At 51.2% G+C, this 24864-nt stretch overlaps 1 protein-coding gene and 2 long non-coding RNA genes across 5 annotated transcripts in view; 2 read left to right on the forward strand and 1 right to left on the reverse strand.

Moving 5' to 3' along the window:
* Positions 1 to 22088, reverse strand: part of PDCD6 (programmed cell death 6) — a 36768-nt gene extending 14680 nt beyond the window's left edge. The window contains exons 1-2 of one of the 3 annotated variants that reach the window (XM_055246151.2): positions 21625 to 22088; positions 20631 to 20692 (exon numbers count right to left, since the gene is read on the reverse strand). In XM_055246151.2, coding sequence (XP_055102126.2) covers positions 20631 to 20692; positions 21625 to 22088 — 526 coding nt within the window. The remainder of the gene's footprint in view (positions 1 to 20630; positions 20693 to 21624) is intronic. The other 2 variants (XM_055246155.2, XM_055246154.2) reach the window with 2 other exon arrangements.
* On the forward strand, positions 10740 to 11649 carry LOC134732777 (uncharacterized). The gene is made up of 2 exons (XR_010116297.1): positions 10740 to 11193; positions 11477 to 11649. It is a non-coding gene; the product is annotated as an uncharacterized lncRNA (long non-coding RNA).
* On the forward strand, positions 21897 to 23625 carry LOC134732776 (uncharacterized). Its single transcript, XR_010116296.1, has 2 exons — positions 21897 to 23008; positions 23209 to 23625. It is a non-coding gene; the product is annotated as an uncharacterized lncRNA (long non-coding RNA).
* Positions 23626 to 24864: the final 1239 nt, after the last annotated feature.

Here is a 24864-nt window from a genome sequence, read left to right on the forward strand (position 1 = left end):
GTGGGAGCAGCTGGGTGGGAGCAGCTGGGTGGGAGCAGCTGGGGGGAACAGCTGGAGAGAGCAGCTGGGGGAACAGCTGGAGACAGCAGCTGGGTGAGAACAGCTGGGTGGGAGCAGCTGGGTGGGAGCAGCTGGAGAGAGCAGCTGGGGGAACAGCTGGAGAGAGCAGCTGGGTGAGAACAGCTGGGTGGGAGCAGCTGGGGGGAACAGCTGGGGGGAACAGCTGGAGAGAGCAGCTGGGGGAACAGCTGGAGAGCAGCTGGGTGAGAACAGCTGGAGAGCAGCTGGGTGAGAACAGCTGGGTGGGAGCAGCTGGGGGGAACAGCTGGGGGGAACAGCTGGGGGGAACAGCTGGGGGGAGCAGCTGGGTGGGAGCAGCTGGGGGGAGCAGCTGGGGGAACAGCTGGAGACAGCAGCTGGGGGAACAGCTGGAGACAGCAGCTGGGTGAGAACAGCTGGGTGAGAACAGCTGGGTGGGAGCAGCTGGGGGGAACAGCTGGGGGGAGCAGCTGGGTGGGAGCAGCTGGGGGGGAGCAGCTGGGGGAACAGCTGGAGAGAGCAGCTGGGGGAACAGCTGGAGACAGCAGCTGGGTGAGAACAGCTGGGTGAGAACAGCTGGGTGGGAGCAGCTGGGGGGAACAGCTGGGGGGAACAGCTGGGGGGAGCAGCTGGGTGGGAGCAGCTGGGTGGGAGCAGCTGGGGGAACAGCTGGAGAGAGCAGCTGGGGGAACAGCTGGAGACAGCAGCTGGGTGAGAACAGCTGGGTGGGAGCAGCTGGGTGGGAGCAGCTGGGGGGAACAGCTGGAGAGAGCAGCTGGGTGAGAACAGCTGGGTGGTAGCAGCTGGGGGGAACAGCTGGGGGGAACAGCTGGGGGGAACAGCTGGGGGGAGCAGCTGGGGGGGAGCAACTGGGGGGGAGCAGGGTCCACCGGCTGCAGGGGGGTGGGGAGAGGAGCCCATGAGGGCCTGAGAGCAGCGAGGCCGGGGAGGAACCCTAATCCCTCATCTGCACATGACATGGGGCTGGCCAGAGTCCCATACAGCTTGGAACGGAGCTGGGGGGGAGCGTTTGCCAGGCCTCCCGTCCCCTCCTTCTTCCCAATGGGATTGTTCCTCAAGGAAGAAGAACCCATCGAGTCCTTGTAAGTGTGCTGAGGAGAGAACCCCTGACACTGCCTGGTGCTCACTCCTGGGGAGCCACTATCTCAGGTGGTCCTGGTACCGTGAAGCTTCTGGGCTCAGGTTCGTGGCACCTGGAAAATGTCGTGTTTAAGTGAAATGATCTTTAAAGCCCAAGAGGAAATGTTCCAGGCATCCCTCAGAGGCCCCATGAGGCAGGAAGGACAGTGGGGCTACGAGGGCCCCCAGCTTCTCCAGCTCGACCTGTGCCTGGAAATTACTCCCTGGTATCGACAGCAGAGCTGGATGTTGTGATCTGTGGGACTGTACCCTTAATGGCTTCATTTATTTACATGGATCTAACCTTATATTTATCTATGTAAAGAAATAAATTTGTCATTTGTTAGATTCACCTGCGCTTGAGACATCTTTTTAAGAATATTTTCCTAGCCATTAAAGAACATAAATCAATTTTCTTTTTCATTTCCCTATTGCTATGTGAAAAAAGGTAATATTCTATACTTTTTGTATTAAAGGACTTCAAATTACTGATGCTTTAGATGACTTCTGAAGTCTTTGCCATATTCTGAATGAAGAATGCAAGCCCCAGGTTAAAAAGATCAACAATTAAATCGCCGGTGTGTGTTCACCAGGAGGCCTGGTGTCATTTTCTTGTTGGCCGTTTGCGATTTGCTGAGAGGGAAGATCTCGTGGGGTGTTCTCACCACAGCCACAGGCCCAAGGAAGCCCCCAGGAGGTGCAGAATTCCTCAATTGCTTTGATTTGGTGATGGTTTCATGGGTGTTTGCTCAGGTTAAGTCTCACCAAAGTGCACACATTAAATGTGTGCAGCTCTTTGTGTAGCAATTATACCTCAAAAAAGCTGAAACACTTTTACACTTGAAATAATCGAAGTGACATTTTAATCTAAAGGTATACAAATCTATCGCCTACATGGCTTTTCCCATAAGAGTATCATTTACAAGAGAAACACGATTATGAAATCAGTACCCTTTACTTTTAAAGGGTAACAGAAGAAGAATAAGGTTCTGTTAGGGCAGCACTTACACTCTCCCCCATGTTTATTCTGTGGTTAACCACATGGTAGATCTGCAGTGATTCAGGAAGATGAATTATCTTCCACACACAAAAGTTCAGTCCTCTGGCATGTACGAACCCTGGTGTGGTTTTTGCACAACGTTCTGCCTGGGATGCATGGGGGGAAGCTGTGATAACAGGATCGGGATTCATTCATGCTTCACTCATCCAGGAGGCCTGCGACTGCCCGGCACAGTGCGGGCTGAGCCTCCAGCGCCGAGCACCAGACACTCCACCCTCCTGAGGCACTTGTGCGGATGCAGGTGAGACGCCCAGACCAGGAGGGTGTGCGTGGGGGGTCGGGCACCAGAGAACTTGAGATGAGATTCAACTGTGTGGACGGGCTGTTGGCTCCCGGGCTGGGGAGGCATAAAGACGAATCCCAGTGACCCTTGCCCCGAAAAGCTGCCATGTACATTTAGTAGAAGACTGTCCATGAAAACAGACTCTCAGAAGCAAGGAGGGGCCTCGACGGGCCCCCCCGCCCATGTGCAATGCCAGGTCTTACTCTCTCTGCCCCCGAAGGAAGCGTCCTCCTCACCTTTCTGGTCCACCTTCCCTTGCCTTGTCTGCAATCGTCCACTGAATTCCTGAAGCCCCAGTCTTTTTGATGTGGACTACTTTGAGCTCAACATAAATCAATTAATGAGCAGCGTGTTTTTGCTGCTTCATCCACTCACACACTGAGACTCATTCATGTCTCCGGGGTTCCCTCACTCGCCTTGCGCTGGCTGACTCCACTGAGGGACTTCTGGGATGTCCTCATCCATCTGCAGTGAATGAGCATTTGGATCTTTTCCCACTTGGGTTTGTGCAAACAGTGACACCAGGTGCATCTGAAATACGCCACGTGCCCAGGTGCACGCGGGGCGTGTGCAGCTCCCTGACCCCTCTGTGGCGAGAGAGCACTGAGGCCCAGGGTGAAGTGGGGAGGTGCGGGTGTGGGGCCAGGCTGGGGTAGGGGAGAGGACACTGGATTCTGGGCCTCGTCTGAGGGCTGAGCAGCAGGCGTCGTGGCAGATCAGATCTGGTGTTGAACTGGCCTGATTGTCCCAGAGAATTGATGTTCATGGTTTCCCTGAATAACATAGAAATGGATCCTTGTGGTCTTAAAACTTGAGAAAGTGACATTTGTCTTATTTGAGTTCCTTTCTTAGGAAACTGACCATCAGGCCTCCCGGGTAGTGTGAAGGAAGAGAGACTCACCAGATCACGGCATCTGGACAGTGAGATGCCAAACCCCTCACCCATCACGAGTGCCTGACCAGCCACCTGCCTCCTCCTGACAAACTCCTCTTCCTCACTCTCCCTAATTCCTGTTTTCCTTACACACAGTCACATTTCTTCCCTGCTATATAGTCAGGAAGATGGATTTGAAGCTGATCTCCCATCTCCTGGCCTGTAGCTTCTGATGCACGCCTTCTTCATTGGCAGTAACCATCGTCTTAGTGATTGGCTTTCTGTGTGGTGAGCAGTGGGATCTGGAACAAACCCCTGCATTCCGGGAACAGGGAGAGCAGCCTCAGCAGGCCCCCAGCCGTAAGTGCAGTCATGACGACCAAGGACCCACACCAGCCCCCGAAGGTGAATATGGACAAGAAAAAAAGGCTCCTGAAGACCCAGCCAGAATTCCTGCAACGTCACGGAGAATCATGGCCACCCGGCCCACGCCCCCTTGAAGGGCGGCTGCAAGACTCATCTCATTTGTCTTTCTTTCCTGGCCGTCTTCAAATCTCCTTCACCACAACCTTGTGATCCTGAGATTCCATCAAAATGTGCATTGTTTTACTATATTGCTTTAATTTACTCTGCCGGCTATCTGGAGAAATGCAACCTCATCAGCAGAAATTATTTCCTCCCTGCCGCTTTTTAAATCTGTTATTTCCTACAGCCAGGTACTGAGCCCTTCAACTGAGGTCTAAACCCTCCACTCTCTCCCTCTGGGATTACCAAGCCTGTGGTTTCAGTTCCATGCTCCCAGGTAGATTATGTCAACTTAAAGTCCAACGGGCTTATGAAATACTCTTTGTGGGTTTTTTTTCCTTAATTTTAAGAGTTTTTTTAAATATGTTTTTGTTTCATGGAGGTGACACCCTCTTTGAGTTGTGGGAGCCTTCCTCCTTCAGTCTGCATGTACTGAAGCGTTTGCTGTACAGCCTCTCAGCCGCAGCAGCCCACAGTGAGGTGCAGGTGCTCACGCCATCGCCCCAGAGAGCTCCTCCATTCGCCCCTCCACCCACAGCCCCTCGAAACCACTGCCCTGCTCCCCGACACGGTAGCACTGTCTTCTCCAAGATGTCATGTGGCGGCATCCTTCGGCCTGTGCCCACCAAAACTAGCTTCCTTCACCGGGCATGTGGCCTGGGAGACCTGGGGCATTTGGGTGCATCTTTCCACTGCTGGTCGGTGCCCTCAATGTGGAAGCATCCGCGTTGGTTCACGCCTTCTCCTGCCGATGGACACTTTGTTTTCTTCCAGTTATTGGCAATGAGGAATGAGGCCTAAACACTTGTGTGCAGGTTTGTGTGTGCACGTTTAAGTTTTCTCTTGGGGGACATTTCAGGAGCGGGGTTGCTGGATGACATGGTAAGGATGTGCTTAACTTCATAAGAAACTCCCGGACCACTTTCCAGCATGGTGGGACCCCTCCCATTCCCACTGCAGCTTATGAGGGTCCCAATTCCTCTGCATCATCACTAGAACCTGGGTTGGCCCATGGTTTTTGTGTTTTTAGCCATTTTAATAGATTTGCAGAGGTACTGTTGACTGGCCTTTCTCCAGCATCTCTATGATGTTGAGCCTCTTTCTCGGGCAATACGCCCTCCTTATACCTTCTTTGATGAGGCCTCCATTCAAATATTTGCCCTCTCTTTAATACTGGGGTTTTTACTTTCTTATCGTTAAGTTTTGATGGTTCTTCATATATTCTGCGTGCCAGTACGTTGTGAGATGTGTGATTCACAAATATTTTTTTCTAGACCATAGTTTGTGTTTCATTTTCTTTAGATTTTTATATTGTTTTATAGAATTATAATTTTAAATTTATGACTAAATTTAATTTGTCCATCTTTCATGAATCATGCTTTTGGTGTCATGTCTAAGAACTTTTCGCCTAACCCCAGGCCATACAAATTTTCCCCTGTGTTTTTACCTAAGGGTTTGATAGCGTTATGTTCTCCATTTAGGCCTTTAATAAATGTTGAGTAACATTTTGTGTCAGCCATAGCCATACCTTTCTCCATCTCTCACAGTATCGTAGGCATTTGCAGCTCCCAGTGCCCTGTGCTGTTCCCGTCTTCTTGGTCCACTCTTCCCGTGAGTTTCAGGGTATGTCTTAGTGCTGGCGCTGTCCTGGTCCATCAGGGGGTCCGGGGTCCCGTGGGCTTGTCCGTGTGGGAAGGTCAGGACTGTGATGTTGATGGGATGCCCTGTGAGTCAGGAGGAGGTGCTGATGGGGGTTTCCATGGAGGAGAGGTGTTTGGTTTTCCGGATGGGGCAGACTTGAGAGGGGACAAACTTGAGAAATGTCACCAATGAGAAGCCCAGGCAGAGCAGGTCTCGGGGCCGCCCAGCCGTGTGGGAGCCAAACGTGGATGTGTCAGTGGCCACGCCAGGAGGTAAACCCTCAACCAAGGGCCTCTGGGTGTCCAAGGCCAAGTCTTCTTCAAGAGGTGCGTTCAGCTGAGCCAACCATGGCAGAAATGCATAAGGGAGATCCCATGGTTCCTCTGTTTAAAACCCCTGCTAATCCCACCCGACTCAGAGAAGGAGCCAAGTCCTCACAGCAGCCTGCAACCCCCGCCTGACTCAGCCTCCTCTTGGCTCTGATTCTCTGTACCCTTCTGTCCCTCTCTGTCTCTTCTCCCATCAGAGAGGAGATCCGGCACGTTTATCCTGGTGGATTCAAACCCATCTTTGCCACACAGATAGTCACCGGAATGAATAGGTATAATCTAGAAAGAGTCCTTTTGAAAAAGAAAAAGGCAGGCTGGGCATGGTGGCTCATGCCTGTAATCCCAGCACTTTGGGAGGCTGAGGTGGGAGAATCACCTGAGGTCAGGAGTTTCAGACCAGCCTGGACAACATGGTGAAACCCCATCTCTAGTAAAAATATAAAAATTAGCTGGGTGTGGTGGCACATGCCTGTAATCCCAGTCACTTGGAAGGCTGAGGCAGGAGAATCATTTGAACCCAGAAGGTGGAGGTTGCAGTAAGCTGAGATCGTGCCACCGCACTCCAGCCTGGGTGACAAGAGTGAGACTCTGTCTCAAAAACATAATAATAGGAATAATAAAGGAAAAGTGCAAAAATTCAAACAACTTAACAGAAACTGGGCAAAAGAGCTGAACCGGCCCTCCACAGAAGAGGAAATGTGGAGGAATGGCTAATGAAAACACGAAGAGGGGATCAGCTTAACGGGGACATACCACCCACCAGACGGGCAAAAATCCCACAGCCCAATCCATGCCAGTGTTGGGGAGAACAGAGAGAAGGAGGAACACCAGGCACTGCTAAGAATGGTTGTGAAGTATATTTTTGTTATGCTTGTATACAAAATTGTGTGTGTTGTGGGTTATGAGGAAAATTACATTTCTTACCTGGGATGAAATTTTAAAACTTGAAAGCTACTGACCAGAAGAAACTTGCACTTGTGTACAAAAGAAACGCCGAAGAACGTTCCCAACAAAACACAGTCCTAAGGGCCCCAACCTGGCCAAACACTCACCCACAGGAAGATGAAGACATTTCCCATGCTCCCCTCAGACGACGGGAGATCACGCAGCAACGAAATGAACCATGTCAGTGTGGGTGGGTCTCAGGGAGAGAATGGAGGAAAAAACAGACACAGAGCAGATGCTCAGAGCCGTGCAGTGTAGGGGCAGCCACGCAGGAGAATTTCCTCACATCAAAGTTCAAAACTACAGCCGAGGCAACAGAGCAACACCCTGCCTCAACAAGAAAACAAAGTTCAAAAACTAAATGGCATATTTTTTAGGGATGTACACACACGGTGAAAGAAACATACTATGAAGGAAAGCGTGGGAATAATAAAGACTAAAGCATGAAGTGATTCCCTCCATAGGAGAAGGGAAGGGACCGGGACTCAGGCAGGGCCTCCAGGGAGCATCCAGTTATATTTCTTGAGATTCTACTTCCTAAACTTGGTGGAGGTCCTCTGTGTCCAATGTGTCAATATTCTTTATACCTTACCCACACTGTACAAATGCTTTATTTCTACTCAATATTTAGAAGACAGTTATAAACAAGATGCATTAAATAGCAAGGTGGCAGATGAACATCAGGAAGGAACATCCACGAGGTTCCATCCATGGAACCTCACCGTGGATACGCTTGTGATCAAGGGCCTGGTCTCCCCTCAAGACACGGTCACAGATCAGAGGCCACACCATCATAGCAGTGGAGCAGGACCAGCTGGGACAGGGTCCTTCTGTGGCACCTGCTGCATCACCGGGCTGTGTGAACGGACTCAACTGCCAGAACTCACAGAATAGCAGTATCAGCACCAAAACCTCACAGGAAAAATGGTAAGTTCTAAGTTTCTCCGTTAATAGTAACTCTCAGATTAGTCTCTGTCATCCATCACTTCTCCAAGAAGTAACTTTTTATGGCTTTGCATGGGTCTATGTTTCAATTTATAGTTTATTTTACTGATTGAAAAAATATATTATTGTGTGTGGTATGTGATTTTGTCTGTCAGTCAGGATAATCATAGTTTAATTTCTATTATTATTATACCAATATCATTTAGTTTTTTTTAAGCTTTTCAATTCCTGAGGGTATTAATCAGGGTCTTTCTGTCTCGTGAGACAAAACAAATCCAAACTGTGTAAGAGAAAAAGGAATGCATTGATCCCAAGGACTGAGAAGCTCCCAGACTTAACTTGCTTGGGATTCAGCCACATGTACAGTTTCAAGTGGCGTCCTGAAACTCTCTACTTCCCCAGCATCGGCTCCTCCAGTGGCGTCCTGTAACCCTCTCTCCCTCTCTGTTTCCCCAACATCAGCTCCATGTTTAGCTCCACGAACTTCAGACTTAAACAGCATCACTGGCTCCTGACCAGGATTCCAGCTCCACGAACCTCAAACTAGAACACCAGCCCGGCTTGTCTGCAGGATTCCAGCTCCAAAACCTAAGACATCAGTGTAGTACCTACTCCTCCCAGGGGCTCCAGCTCTGAGACCCTCAGACTTGAACCACAGCACCAGCTCTTCCCTGGATCTCCAGCTCCACCACCCTCAGACTTAAACAACAGTAGCACCAGCTCATCCGTGGGTTTCTAGCTCCACGACCCTCAAACTAGGACAAAATCAGCTCCTCCCCAGGTCTCCAACTGCACAACCCTCCAACCAGAAACACACCAGCTCCTCCCTGGCTCTTCAGCTCCACAAACCTCACACTAGAACATCAGCTCCTCCCCAGGTCTCCAACTGCATGACCCTCCAACTAGAAACACACCAGCTCTTCCTTGGTCTCCAGCTCCACAAACCTCACACTAGAACAGTAACACCAGCTCCTCCGCGGGTCTCCAGCTTTACAACCTAAGACATTAGTGGCAGCACCGGCTCCTCCCGGGGCCTCAAGCTCCGAGACCGTCAGACTTGAACCGCAGCACTAGCTCTTCCCTGGATCTCCAGCACCATGACCCTCAGACTTACACAACAGAACAACCAGTTCCTCCCTGGGTCTCCAGCTCTACAACCGTCAAACTAGAACACCATCAGCTCCTCTCCGGGTCTCCAGCTCCACAGCTCTCAAATGAAAACAACATCAGCTCCTCCCTGGGTCTCCAGCTGCACGACCCTCAAACTAGAAAAACACCAGGTCCTCCCCTGGTCTCCAGCTCCACAACCCTCAATCTGGAACATCAGCTCCTCCTCGGGTCTCCAACTGAATGACCCTCAAACTAGAAAAACAGCAGCAAACTAAAAAAAACTCCCCAGGTTTTTCTAGTTTGAGGGTCACGCACCTGGACACCCAGGAAGGAGCTGATTTTAATCTAGTGTGAACATCGTGGAGCTGGACACCCAGGGAGGAGCTGGTGTTTTCCTAGTTTGAGGGTCGTGGAGCTGGACACCAAGGGAGGAGCTGGTGTTTTTCTAGTTTGAGGGTCGTGGAGCTGGACACCCAGGGAGGAGCTGGTGTTTTCCTAGTTTGAGGGTCGTGGAGCTGGACACCGAGGGAAGAGCTGGTGTTTTCCTAGTTTGAGGGTCGTGGAGCTGGACACCAAGGGAGGAACTGGTGTTTTCCGAGTTTGAGGGTCGTGGAGCTGGACGCCGAGGGAGGAGCTGGTGTTTTTCTAGTTTGAGGGTCGTGGAGCTGGACACCCAGGGAGGAGCTGGTGTTTTTCTAGTTTGAGGGTCGTGGAGCTGGACACCCAGGGAGGAGCTGGTGTTTTCCTAGTTTGAGGGTCGTGGAGCTGGACACCGAGGGAGGAGCTGGTGTTTTTCTAGTCTGAGGGTCGTGGAGCTGGACACCCAGGGAGGAGCTGGTGTTTTTCTAGTTTGAGGGTCGTGGAGCTGGACACCCAGGGAGGAGCTGGTGTTTTTCTAGTTTGAGGGTCGTGGAGCTGGACGCTGAGGGAGGAGTTGGTGTTTTTCTAGTTTGAGGGTCATGGCGCTGAACACCCAGGGGGAAGCAGTGTTTTTCTAGTTTGAGGTCATTTGAGGGTCAGCTGCATGACCCTCAAACTAGAAAAACACCAGCTCCCCACTGGGTATCCAGCTCCACAAACCTCACATGAGAAAAACACCAGCTCCTCCCCAGATCTCTGGCTCCACAACCTACAAACTAGAACATCAGCAGCTCCTCCCCCGGTCTCCAGCTCCACGACCCTCAAACTAGGAAAACATCAGCTCCTGTGTCTCCAGCTCCATGACCCTCTGATCAGAAAAACATGAGCTCCTACCTGGGTCTCCAGCTGCAGGAGCCTCAACCTAGAAAAACATCGGCTTCTCTCCAGGTTTCCAGCTGTTGGACCCTCAAACTAGAACATCAGCTCCTCCCCAAGTCTCCAGCTGCATGACTCTCAATTAGAACATCAGCTCCTCCCCGGGTCTCCAGCTCCACAACCCGCAAACCAGAACAGCAGCAGCTCCTCCCTGGATTTCCAGCTCCAACAACCTCAAACTAGAACAACATCAGTTCCTCCCTGTGTCTCCAGCTCCATGACCTTTTGATCAGAAAAACATGAGCCACTACCTGAGTCTCCAGATGCAGGAGCGTCAAACTAGAACTACATCAGCTCCTCCCCAGGTCTCCAGCTGCACAACTCGCAAACTAGAACATCAGCTCCACCCAGGTCTCCAGATACACGACCCTCAAACTAGAACATCAGCTCCTCCCCGAGTCTCCAGCTGCACGACACTCAAACCAGAACATCAGCTCCTCCTCGAGTCTCCAGCTGCACGACCCTCAAACTAGAACATCAGCTCCTCCCCATGTCTCCAGCTGCACGACACTCAAACCAGAACATCAGCTCCTCCCCAGGTCTCCGGCAGTAGGGCCCTCAGACTAGAACATCTGTTCCTCTCTGAGTCTTCAGCTGCACGACCCTCAATCTAGAACATCAGCTCCTCCCTGAGTCTCCAACTGAAAGACCCTCAACGCGAACATCAGCTCCTCCCCGAGTCTTCAGCTGCACGACCGTCAAACTAGAACATCAGCTCCTCCCGAGTCTGCAGCTGCAAGACCCTCAAATTACAACCTCAGCTCCTCCCCGTCTTCAGCTGCACGACTCTCAAACTAGAACATCAACTCCTCTCCAGGTCTCCAGTTCCGTGACACTCAATCTAGAACATCAGCTCCTCCCTGAGTCTCCAACTGAAAGACCCTCAACGCGAACAACATCAGCTCTTCCCCGAGTCTTCAGCTGCATGACCCTCAATCTAGAACATCAGCTCCTCTCCGTGACTCCAGCTGCAAGACCCTCAAACTAAAACATCAGCTCTTCTCCAGTTCTCCAGCTGTAGGGCCCTCAAACTAGAACATCGGCTGCTCTCTGAGTCTTCAGCTGCACGACCCTCAATGTAGAACATCAACGCCTCTCCTGGTCTCCAGCTGTAGGGCCCTCAAAATAGAACATCAGCTCCTCCCCGAGTCTTCAGCTGTACGACTGTCAAACTAGAACATCAGCTCCTCTCCGAATCTCCTGCTGCAGGACCCTCAATCTAGAACATCAGCTCCTCCCCGAGTCTTCAGCTGCAAGTCCCTCAAACTAGAACATCAGCTCCTCTCCAGGTCTCCAGTTCCGTGACACTCAAGCTAGAACATCAGCTCCTCCCTGAGTCTTCAGCTGCACGACCGTCAATCTAGAACATCAGCTTCTCTCTGGGTCTCCAGCTGTAGGGTCCTCAAAATAGAACATCAGCTCCTCCCTGAGTCTCCAGCTGAAAGACCCTCAAAGTGAACATCAGCTCCTCCCTGAGTCTTCAGCTGCACGACCGTCAAACTAGAACATCAGCTCCTCTCTGGGTCTGCAGCTGCATGACCCTCAATCTAGAACATCAGCTCCTCTCCGGGTCTCCAGCTGTAGGGCCCTCAAACTAGAACCTCAGCCCCTCCCCAAGTCTTCAGTTGCACGACCCTCAAACTAGAACCTCAGCTCCTCCCTGTGTCTCCAGCTCCACAACCCTCAAACTAAAACCACACCAGTTCCTCCCTGGGTCTCCAGCTCTATGACCCTCCAATTAAAATAACATCAGCTCCTCACGGGTCTCCATCTGCATGACCCTCAAACTAGAACACCTCTCCCACCTGATCTCCAGCTCCACGACCCTCACAGAACAGCCAAACCGGCTCCTTCATTGTCTTCAGCTCCTCAACCTAAGACATCAGCGGCAGCACCGGCTCCTCCGTGGACCTCCAGCTCAACGACTCTCATAGACTTAAAAGGCAGCACCTGTTGCTCCCCAAGGCTCCATCTCCACCACCCTCAGATTTGAACAGCGGTAGCACCAGCTCCTCTCCAGGTCTTCAGCCCCACGACCCTCCCTGAACAATCCCTTCTTATGAAATTCAGCAGTCAAGAAAACTGCAGCAGAAGTAAATGAATAAATGTTTTGTTTTCAAATCGATGTCTCTTTTATGTTCATGAGTTAACTTTTCTACTTTCCATTAGCCTTGCAATCTACTTATGTCCAATGTGAAACAGAAACACACCATTTGAAATCACGTTTAAAAACTTAGTAGTATTTTTAAATAAAATCATCACACAGCTGTAGACGCGATCTTATTTCTCTCTGCCTGTGCAGAAGTCTTATGAAAATTCGAACTATGAATTTACTTCGTTGAGATTCCCAGAATACACATTAATCCCAACTGTTAACTCCCCTCCTTAAAATCTTTTAACATGTTCCTATCACCTGAGCATAAATGCCAGCTCCCATCCACAGCCCAAAGTGCCCAGCACGGCCCTGCCCTCTGCCCTGGCTTATGGTCTCCCCTCTTAAATGCCAGCACCATCCATAGCCCACAGTGCCCAGCACAGCCCTGCCCTCTGCTCTGGCCTAAGGTCTCTCCCCTGTGCGGTTCCCTTCCTGCCAGACAGGCCTCTGTCCGTTCCTCAAACCACACAGGCTCAGGCCCGACTCCAGGCCTTTGCCCTGCTGTGCCCTCTGCCTAGGGTGCCTTTCCCCGGCTCTGCATCCTCCTCTCAACCCGCTGAGCTCCAGCCTGCTGGTCACCCCTCAGGTGGATGAACACACTGTGTCCTCTCGCCCTGCCGGCTTTTGCACAGGCTCTTCTCTGTGCCAGACACACACCCTCTCTATCGGGGTTTACTCTCTAAATACTATTCATCCTTGGAGTCTCCACTGAAATACCGCTCCCTGCCCACCCTCCTCACTTGGACTTAACCTTGGTTAGGTTGCCAACCCCCGTCTCCTGACGCCAGGAAGCTAGATGCTCTCCTAGCACTCGGAACTTCCCAATTGCCACATTTTGCACACCTGTGGTTACTGTGTTAGGTTGGTGCACAAGTCATCGCGGTTTTTGCCATTACTATTAATGAACTGCAGCAGCGGCTCCTCCCCGTTTTTTCTTTTTTTGCCATTCCTTTTAATGACTGCTGCACCAACCTATTAGAATCATTTATATTTATCCATCCATCATCTGCCTGCCCCTCTAGAAAGGAAGCCCCATGAGAATAGAGGCCAAATCTACTCAAATCACTCCACCTTCCCAGCACAATGTTTGTCAATAATCATTTACCAACTGACTGATAGGGAAATGCCTTCACTGTTGCTGGGATGAGGCACATGACACGCCCCTTTGAAAGTCACTGTCGTGGACAGTTGGCATTTGCTCTTCACTCCTGCACCCGTGGCGTGGCTGGGCTTAGGCTGATCTAGTCTGGGCTTGACTGCAAGCTAAGGATGGGAACCATGCCTGCTCCACACGCCTCTCATCCCGCAGCCAGAGCCGCCGTTCCCTGGGGCACGCACATCTCATGGGGAAAGTCAAGAGCCTCAGAGGGCAGGCCTGGCAGTGCCCACACATTCCGGGCTTCTGCTTGTGCCGTGTCTGTGAAAATCTCGTTAGCAGAAGCAAGTCACCCAGCCACAAGCAACACCTATGGGATGGATAAGTCCATCCACCCTCCCTCAGGCCCTGGCAAGGTTGTGGCTATGTCATACTCTTACGGGGGGAGTGAAAAATTGAGGCCCAACATTAAATCACCCACGGCAAGAAATGTCAGCCTCTGTGTCCCCACACTGAAATCATTCTTCATCAGCGGGTTTGCCTGACTTCTCTTTGCAATGGTGTCTGCAGGTTTAGGCCAATGCTGTTCCCCGTGGAGGACAGAGAAGCCTCAATGGGCCTCCGTCTGTTGGGAAGAGTAAGATATTAGCATGGCACAAAACCACCACAAGCCCCAGGTGGCCCTTGCCCCGTGAGACAGGAGAGGGGCAGAGAACTGTGGGAACTCAGGAAAGCTTGCGTCCCCAGCCCCTCCCGTGTCCCCAGATCCTCCCCTGCGTCCCCAGCAACCCCCCTGCGTCCCCAGAACCCTCCCCTGCGTCCCCAGAACCGTCCCCTGCGTCCCCAGCACCCTCCCCTGTGTCCCCAGCCCTCTCCCCTGCTTGCCCCATCTCTTTCTTCTTTTCATTTTCTTTCTTTCCTTTTGTTTTTTTTGAGACAGGGTCTGGCTCTGTCAGGCTGGAGTGCAATGGCACGATCTCGGCTTACTGCAACCTTCACCTCCTGGGCTGAAGCAATTCTCCCTCCTCAGCCTCCCCAGTGGCTGGGACTACAGGTGCATGCCGCCATACCCAGCTAAAATTATTTTTTTGTATTTTTTATTTTTGGTAGAGACAGGATCTGCCATGTTGCCCAGGCCGGTCTCCAATTCCTGAGCTCAAGTAATCCTCCCACCTCACCCTCCCAAAGTGCTGGGATTACAGGCGTGAGCCACCGAGTCCAGCCTGCTTTATTTTTCTTTACAGTACTTGGAATCTTCTAATGTACTAAGGACACGTGTATTTTCTTTCTTTTTTGTCTTCCCTAGAACAGGAGCTTAACGTGAGCAGGTGTTTTTGTTTATCTCATTTATCACCCTATCCCCAGTGCCTGGAACAGCGTCTGGCACATGAATGGTGTGTTCTAAATAAATATTTTTAATAGATAAATAAATGAAATATCCCACAAAAGAAAGCTACTATCTGGAACTCACCCATCAACAGAACCTAAAAGCCAAAGACCTTTAGCCTGTCTCTACCTCTGAACACACCCAACCCCGGAGGAGCCAGCAGAGGAAAAACAGGAACAAAGGTGGGGAAGGGAGCAGGTGGTGCCCACCAAGTGAGGAACCCTGAGGCTTAGGCCGAACCTGAGCTGGAGAAGGGACTAATCTAGGAACTGGGTGTGAGATTAAAGTTTAGATTTGTCTGGCCTGGATTTTGTAACACCTAAACAAGGGTTAGTCCATTCTTTTTTTTTGAGATGGAGTCTCACTGTCCCCCAGGCTGGGGTGCAGTGGCGTGATCTCAGCTCACTGCAATCTCTGCCTCCCAGGTTCAAGTAATTCTCATGCCTCAGCCTCCCGAGTAGCTGGGATTACAGGCGCACACCACCATTCCCAGCTAATTTTGTATTTTTAGTAGAGACGGGGTTTCACCATGTTGGCCCCTTGGCTCACGCCTGTAATCCCAGCACTTTGGGAGGCTGAGGTGGACAGATCAAGAGGTCAGGAGATCGAGACCATCCTAGCTAACATGGTGAAACCCTGTCTCTACTAAAAATACAAAAAAATTGCCGGGCACGGTGGCTCACGCCTGTAATCCCAGCACTTTGGGAGGCTGAGGCAGGCGGATCACGAGGTCAGGAGATCGAGACTACCCTGGCTAACACGGTGAAACCCCGTCTCTACTAAAAAGACAAAAAATTAGCTGGGCGTGGTGGCGGGTGCCTGTAGTCCCAGCTACTCGGGAGGCTGAGGCAGGAGAATGGCGTGAACCCGGGAGGCAGAGCTTGCAGTGAGCCGAGATAGCGCCACTGCACTCCAGCCTGGGCGACAGAGCGAGACTCCGTCTCAAAAAAAAAAAAAATACAAAAAATTAGCTGGGCATGGTGGTGGGCGTCTCTGGTCCCAGCTACTCAGGAGGCTGAGGCAGGAGAATCGCTTGAACCCCAGATGCGGAGGCTGTAGTGTGCCAAGATCGCGCCACTGCACTCCAGCCTGGGCGACAGAGTGAGCCTCTGTCTCAAAAACAAACAAAAAAAAAACCTTCAAACAAATGTAAGAATTATTATTTTTTAAAGTACAGCTTTAAAAATGCCCCTTACAAATACATCAGTGTTATATTAAGGCAAACCTACTTCAGAAGCACAAAGTTAATTTCTTATAATTCCAAGAAATATGTGACTGTTTAAAAAAAAAAATACCCAAAAAGGGATCAAACTCAAGATAGTTTGGAACATTTTATTGCAAAAAGAAGGGCAGAGAACAGCCTTCTTCTTCATACCTGTTCACCACAGACCTCCCTGAGAGCTGTAATTTTTAGCAGCTCTCCTGTGCAAACAAGTCTAATCAATGAATCAGCGTACGGGCCACAAATACCTTCTCAGTGCGGTTTCACCTAAAATACAAGCACTCAGAAGCACAAATTTAACTGAAGTGAGAAACCAGGCCATTTTGCAGCTTCAATTTTTCTACCAGTAATATATTAATTTCTTGAAATAGCCTAATAACTTACTTCTACTATCAAAACAGAAGCCCAATCTGGGAGAACAATTACTACAGAAGTCAAACTAATTTCAATCATATTAGTATAGGAACTCATATTAGTATAGGCCAATAATTCACATTAGTAGAGGCAGGAGGATCACTTGAGCCTAGGAGTTTGAGACCAGCCTAGGCAAGACAGTGAGACTGCATCTCTAATTTTTTTTTTTTTTAATAAAGAAATTCAGAGAGGAGAAGGAAGCGGACTGATATGTGTCTATCCAAGGACAAATTTTGTGTGCCTGTACATACAACACAACTATGAACCTTCCTTCACGCAGCTCACAATCTAGTAGCGAGAGGGAACTACGAAAACATGAGCCCCCACGGTGAGGAAAAAGGCGCACATCAGAGAAAAGAAAAATGCTGCGACGATCCAATGGCAGGAGCAGCGCGCATCCACTTTCTTTGTTTGAGATGGGGTTTCGCTCTGTCTCCCAGGCTGGAGTGCAGTGGCTTGATCTCAGCTCAATGCAGCCTCAACCTCCCAGGCCCAAGTGATCTTCCCACCTCAGCCTCCCAAGTAGCTGGGACTGCAGGCGTGCACCACTACACTTGTTTAGTTTTTGTAGAAACAGGGTCTCACAATGTTGCCAAGGCTGGCATCCTGAAGGTCAGGTGGGGCTTCATCCTACAGAGATGATAGGCAGAAGAAGCTCAGAGCCCAAGGCAAAAGGGTGGAGGACAAGGGCGTCTTCAGAACAGAGTGTCTCAGCTGAGACATCCAGTAGGATGCCACCAGGCAGAGGTGTGGTGGAGAAACAGGGCCACAGGGTGAACGCTCACACGTGAGGAGCAAACCACCACAGAACACGACAGAAACACGGTGTACTAAATCAGGCTTCAAATCGCAGCCCTGCAACTTGAGAGCTACCACAGGTAACCCGGAAACGGAGCACGGACAGCACCGCCCACTGCCTGAGGCTGTGGGATGGACCAGAAACCTGTGCTTACTAACAACCTGCCTTATTCCAGAAGGAATTCAGGAAACACAAAGACACTCACAGTACAGCAAAATAAAGTAACTGTGAATCATGTTGGCTGAGGAGAAAGTGAAGAGTCTCAGACTATGTCATAAAGTTTACCTCTAAACTCTCATTACTGGTGAGCCACCAACCTGACTTTAAATTTTCTAGCAGCTAAATTGAAGAGGAAAATGTAATTGGGTAAACGGTTTATAAGATGCAAACAAAACAGAACAGGCACCACAGTTGCTGAGAACACGCGCAGCTCCAGCTCCAGGAGAAGCAGAGTGGCCATCTCCTGGGGCTGCCCCGCAGCAGGCGTGTGAGCCCCAAAGCCAGCATCTCTCAGGGTGAACGGTGACTACGGGCTTCATGGGGCCACATGCCTCCAGCACAAGCTGAGGAAATCTCCCAGGGCAATTCAAGGAACAGGGTCTCATAGTGTCGCCCAGGCTGGTCTCAAACTCCTGGGCTCAAGCGATCCCCCTGCCTCGGCCTCCCAAAGTTTTGTGAGGTCAGGCGTGAGCCACTGCACCTGGCCCCGCACTCACATTAGAGAGGAGGACTTTGCATCCTGACGGGCAGGTGGGGCTTCATCCCACAGAGATGAAAGGTAGGGAAGCTCAGAGCCCAAGGTAAAGGGAGGTGCCTAAGAAAAGTGACTCCATTGGGACCACGATGAGAGGGTCCCGATACACAGCTTGGGTTAAGACAGACACTGATTTCAAAGTATCTCAGGAATGGTGGACTCAGCACCCGTCAGGCAACTCTCTCTCTCAAGCAGGCTCCTGGTAGATATTTAGTACCAGCTGAAATCAAGAGGATGTTCTGACAGATACGTGCTGATGGTTAAAGAGCTATATACGCTTTGAGGACCAGCTGAACTGGGGCAGGACTAACACCCTCTGGTGAAAATACGGGAACCCAAACACACAAGTCAGAGCAGAAGGTGTCTCCCTCCACCCCCCAAACAATAATGCTGACCTTGGATTTGGGTTAAGCGCCTAGCCCACCGTGTGAGTGTTCAGTACGTGGAAACCATCAGCACCATCATCAGGTAATGGAAACCATCAAAGCTTTGAGCTGGCTTGTTAGCCAAGAATAGTGGTAGTGTATTAGCTACTACTAACACTCACAGCTGACAATTACTGAGCACTTGCTCTGTGCCAGGAATCACGGGAAGCACCTCGCATGCATTTCCTCAATACTCCCTCCCAGTAACGGCGAGGACACAAAACCGGTAAAGCCAGGACTGGAATCCAGGCAGGCCCCAAGCACTCCAGTGGAGCCTGCCAAGGTGGGCAGGCTATCATGCTAATGAGGTCCAGTATTTGACCACCACTCCTGGTTGAGCAAGTTTAACAGAAAATCTAAAATCTGGCCGGGCACGGTGGCTCAAGCCTGTAATCCCAGCACTTTGGGAGGCCGAGGCGGGCGGATCACGAGGTCAGGAGATCGAGACCATCCTGGCTAACACGGTGAAACCCCGTCTCTACTAAAAATACAAAAAATTAGCCGGGCGTGTTGGCGGGCGCCTGTAGTCCCAGCTACTTGGGAGGCTGAGGCAGGAGAATGGCGTGAACCCGGGAGGCGGAGCTTGCAGTGAGCCGAGATCGCGCCACTGCACTCCAGCCTGGGTGACAGAGCGAGACTCTGTCTCAAAAAAAAAAAAAAAAAAAGAAAATCTAAAATCTAAAAATTTGAGCAAATGCATAAAAAGCAGGCTGTTAAAATGGATCATAAATCTTGCATCACTCACTGGAAAACCACTCAAAATAAATGTCTCTAAGACATGGCCTCTGAGGAGGGCACTCCGTGTGGCTCCTATCACCCTGGTGACAAATCACTTGAACCTGGGTGGTCATCTGACCATATTTAACAGATGATGCACAGAGCCATTTGCATCCACTGTGGTCAACATTTAGGAAGTTTTAAGCTAAGATTTGCCAAATTGTAGCCTACTAGATTCCAGGTTCTCTTGACATCTCTTTCTAGTAGCCACGTCTTGCACTTCCCGAGTATAAACGAACTGAGATGCAAATAAAAAAAGGAGGATTTAAGAATAATGAAAAGAGAAAAATCAAGAAAGCACAATCACTAGTGCAGAGATAACAAAATTTCTGAATTCCCTGAAAACAATCTATATAAATGCATGTGAAATAATACACCAGCATCCGTGGCCCACACGTCACATATTAGGAACTGATGTCAGAATATAAGGTAAACATGTTACTCTGAAAACACAAATCCTCACAAATCATTAGGCAGTAAGGCTGAATCCAGCACCCCCCACCCACAGCGCAGTGAGGCAGCGTCTAGCAGCCGTAGTGCTCCCCGCGCCCCAGTCCAGTCTCTGGCAACTTCAGATACTTCCCACTAATAACGAGGAGCCTTTCAACATTTTCACAACATCTCAAAACTGACCCCTTTTCTAGCTTAAATGGCACAGATCTGGAAAAGCAAACTATACACAGAATCAGAAAAGATGACTGCCCCTGAGGGATTACAGAAAAAGCAGCAGTCCCGTGTTCAATGAAGTAAAATGTGTCCAATGATAGTGCAGGGGAGGGGGATCAATTGAGCTGAAACTGGCAAGAACGTAACTCCAGGGAGCTCACAACACGCAAGGACCCGGATTTCCCGCTGCCTGAACGCCCAGTATTCACACACTGATAAGAACACCTCCCCATAACTCCCCTGCCAGCGCCTCCAACACTCCCATCCTTTCTCCAGAAATCCAGTCCCAGTTTCTGCAGTTCCTGTAACAGCCACGTTCCCACACAAGTGCTGCCTGAGCTCCCCAAGCCCTCCAATCACCTCTCAGTGCCCTCGAAGGTCTATTCAGAGAAGTCACAAAGATGTGGTCACCGAGGAAATTCAAGGACCTCCAACTTACCAAAAGGCTTTCAGCTTTTGGTAACCTTCCTATTCCCGTCCTAAACCTACAACCTAGTTTTCATTTCTCAAGAAGCCTTTCCCTGTGTTTACACACGCAGTTAGCTGGCTCGGTGAGGCACTGCAAGCAGTAACAGCGGTAGCCACAAAATAAACCGGAAGCATCTCCACTATGAAGCAGTAATAGTAATTTGTCCTAATGATTCCTTTGTCCTTGGAAAATCAACTTCAGAAAGAAAGTTATCCACTGTGAGCAGGGCAGGCTCGTGGCTTCTTGGTCCGGAGACCCAGGTCCCACTGGCCCACTCACCGTTGGAGAGAGCTTGCTGAAGCTCGGTGTCCGATATCACTCCACTCCTGTCTTTATCAACCCTACAACATCAAGAAGACCAAATAAGCTGGCGATCGAAAGTTCAGGAAAAGCAAAACAAACGTCTCCTGTCAACCCTGCACCGACTCTGGAAGGCTCCGTCCTGGAACCTCCGCCTCTCCCACCCCGCTGAGGAGTGCAGGGGAATTAAGGAAGTGCCCCAGGAGCCGACGTCCAAGTGTGGTCTTCCCCTAAGAGGCCAATCATCTTTCTCTCTCTTTTCCCACCTCAATCCTTCCCTTCCTTCCTCTCCTGGCCTGTCTGAATTCCCATTTGCACCAGTTTCGGTTTTTCACAAACAAGAAAAGATCTCCTCAGATAACTAAGCCATTCCCTGGCCATGAGTTACTACAGTTTCGGACATTCACTCAGTGGAAAAGCGACCAGGGACAGAAGGCGCCGCCATAAAGGTCACCCGCCCCGAGCAGACGCCAGGTCGCTGCTTCTTCCTTGGCTGCTGACATTTTAACAGCGGCCCAGGCAGTCTGTTTCCGCTTTCCCCAAACAAGCACCCTGGAGACCCTCCCCCTGGCGGCTCTTGAGGCGAGAAAAAGGGCCTCGCCCGGGAGCCGGTGGCCGCGACCTCGGGTCTGCAGTGGCGCACTCTGCACCTTGGGAAAGGCCCGACGCACAGGACAGTGACCGGGCAGGAGGCAGGGGCGGCCACAGGAGACCGGGCAGGGGACGAGGGAGACCGCGGGGGACCCGGCAGGGGACGGGGCGACCGTGTCCGTCGGTCGGGGCAGGGGTCGGGGGGCGGCGGCAGGGGACGGGGGAGGCCGCGGGGGACCCGACAGGGGACGGAGGCCGCGGGAGAACCGGCAGGGAACCGGGTTGGTTGGGGCAGGGGTCGGGGGCGGCCGCGGGAGTCGGGACAGGGGTCGGGGGCGGCCGCGGCGGAGGTGGGAGGTGCCCGGGCGGTGCCAGGCCGCACCTCTGGAAGACGTTCCACAGGAAGCTCTGGTCCGGCAGCGCCGCGCCCGCAGCAGGGCCAGGGCCGGCCCCGGGGCCGGGGCGGTAGGAGTAGGCGGCCATAGGCCAAGGCGCGCGGCTGGGCTGAGGCGCCTGCAGCGACTGGAGACCTCTCAGGGCGACTCCGCTTCCGCCTCTGCCGTGGGCAGGGCCTGGAATTACCGCCACTTCCGGGGCCGCAGGAAATGCGTGTTCCCCGGGATGGTCACGGGGTCCCGCGCGGCCAATCCCCTCGCAGCTAAGTTGCCAGGCAACGCCCTGGCGCCTGCGGGGCGGGCGGGGTCGCTGCGCCTGGAGGATGCGAGAGCTTCGGCCCAGGCCGCTTGCGCGCTGTGTCAGGAAGGCGCTTGGGGAAAATGTCCGGCGCGGCGACCTGGGACAGGAAGTGATGGAGCAGGGACTTAGTTTGCCCTTCAGTTCTTGCATAAAAAGTTTTGACGTGAATGTGATTCGCTAACAGTCGGAAACTCTGGGCGGGGCGCGGTAGCTCACACCTGTGATCCCCGCGCTTTGGGAGGCGGAGGCGGGCGGAGCTCTTGAGCCCAGCAGCTCGGACCAGCCTGGGCAGCATGGCTAGACCCCATCCCTACAAAAATTACAAAAAGTAGTCGGGCATGGTGGCGGGCTCCTGTGGTACCATCTACTCCGTGGACTGAGGCGGGAGGATCGCCTGAGCCTGGGAGGTCGAGGCCGCAGGGAGCCGAGCTCACTGCACTACAGGGGTGGACAGCGAGACGCTGCCAAAAGAAAAAAAAAGAAAGCAAAAGCAGGCCGGGCGCGGTGGCTCACGCCTGTAATCCCAGCACTTTGGGAGGCCGAGGCCAGTGGATTACCTGAAGTCGGGAGTTCGAGACCAGCCTGGGCAATTTGGAGAAACCCCGTATCTACTACAAATACAAAATTAGCCGGGCGTGATGGTGCACGCCTGTTATCCCAGCTACTCGGGAGGCTGAGGCCGGAGAATTGCTTGAACCCGGGAGGCGGAGGTTGCAGTGAGCCGAGATCGGGCCATTGCACTCCAGGCCAGGGCAACAAGAGCGAAACTCCGTCTCAAAAAAAAAAAAAAGGCGAAACACAATTCGGGTGGGAGGGGCAGTGTTCAGCGTTCTCGGTTGTCTGTTCCGCCCCCAAAGGCTTCCCTCCTTAGGTTTAACCTGCGCCCCCGCGCTCTGCATCAGCGCCGCCCCCGACCCCGTGCAGCTGGAAACACTGGGCGCCTCCCTGCTGGGCCCCTTCTCTCCCCGGTGGTGGTGCAACCCTGCCTCTCCCGAGACAGCACTGCCTTCGTGCTGGACACAGTTCTACGGTGGAGCCTGGAGTGCCTGTAGCACAAATCCCCGGAATTGGTAAGTGCCCAGCTTTGGGCCACTGTGATCCCTGGGTCTTTCCCGCGCTCGTAGTCTGGTGCCGCCTTCCACCCCAGTCCTGTGTCCTGTGCCCCGGTTCAGGATACTACAATTATTCTCATTATTTCACGGGGTTATTCCAGCTTTTCAGGTTCTTCAGTGCCTCGTTCCATGAATGCTAAATTTTTTCATCCTCATAGTTCCTAGGGTTGTCTCTGAATTTTCATCCAGTTGCCTACCAAGATGTTGAATGGACCCAGAGCCAAGGACGTGGTCTTTTATCAGTGGCACCTGAGACTTTCTTCCCTGTGGACGCAAATCCATTATTCAGCACCCTGGGCACAGCTACAGATCTGATCAGCTATCCATTCTCCAAACTATCTCATCCTCTGTCCCATTTTCCTGTCTCTGTTGCCCACAAGGCATATACCTGAGAGTTTTCAAATTCCTCAAAGAAATTTAGATATTCTGTAGCTTTGGCATTCACCTAATGTGTTAATCTACAAACCTTTCCTACAATGTGGATTTTTTTTTCATGATGTAGTGAATTCAAGTGGTTTCTAGTGTTCTCTTCATAAAGTTGTAAACCAAAAATAAAATTCTAAGGCCCCACCCCATCTGAATGGACCCCTTCTCTGGGCCAGGGCACTCCAAATTAACCTGAAAACCATTCAGGCCACGACATGAAGTGGGGGCGGGTGGGACATGGCTGACTATGACCTCCTCCCTTTTGGAATTCAGGGAACGCCAACACAGACCTTAAGTCTAATGAGAAACACCATCTATTCTCTCTGAACCCTGCTACCCCAAGGCTTCATCTGCTGATAAAACTTTGGTCTCCACAGCCTCTTATAACTCAGACATTCCTTTCTATTGGTAATAAGTCTCAACTAATTGCCAGTCAGAACATTTTTAAATCTACCTATAACCCAGAAGCCCCCACTTCGAGTTGTCCTGCCTTTCTGGACTGAACCAATATATATCTTAAATAGATTTGATTGATGCTCATGACCCTCTAAAATGCGTAAAACCAAGTTGCACCCCAGCCACCTCCTGAGGTCTGTGTCATGGGCGTGGCCACTCTATTTGGCTCAGAATAAATCTCTTCAAGTATTTCACAGAGTTTCAGTCTTTTCATTGACAAAGTATTCGTATCACTTGTTGAAGAATCCTTTCTAGAATCTTCCACAGCTCTTTGATCTGTAGTTTCTGAAGTCCATCTTTATTCTCCCTCCCATCACTGGCTCCTGTTTTGTTCTCCAGAACTCTGAAAATACTAACAACTATGATTTTGTGACACAATTTGGAAGTTCTTCTTACAGGGAAACCTCAGCAAGAAACAGCTCAGTGCTGGACACAGTGGCTCATGTCTGTAATCCCAGTGCTTTGGGAGGCTGAGGTGGGAGGATCGCTTGAGGCCAGAACTTCAAGACTAGCTTGGGCTATTTTAAAATTTTAAAAAAAGGGGAGCATCTCAGTGACTGCAGCAGGCCTCGGCCTCCACTCCCAACAGTTAGTTGGGCTCTACCAACTGTTGGCCGAGTCTCCAACCTGGAGTACCACAGCCATCATCACCCATGGCACCCAGGAGTGCTCCGTGATGCTTTCCCTTTAGTTCTAGGGGTAGAAAATGCCTTCATTCAAGAGAGGACGCACTTAATGAATGCAACCAGCTAGAATCCACCCTTTTAATATTTAAATATAATCCACCCTTATAATATTTAAATATGTGACTTTGTTTAATCCTCCCCATGCCAAGTCACCACATCCACATTTTACTGAAGAGAAAACTAGAGTTCAGAGAAGGTAACTTGCCTAAAGCCAAGCAGGCAGTAAGAGGAGATTCAAGCCCAGAT

Source organism: Symphalangus syndactylus, chromosome 16 (assembly GCF_028878055.3).
Source record: "Symphalangus syndactylus isolate Jambi chromosome 16, NHGRI_mSymSyn1-v2.1_pri, whole genome shotgun sequence".
In the NCBI taxonomy this organism is placed as follows: domain Eukaryota; kingdom Metazoa; phylum Chordata; class Mammalia; order Primates; family Hylobatidae; genus Symphalangus; species Symphalangus syndactylus.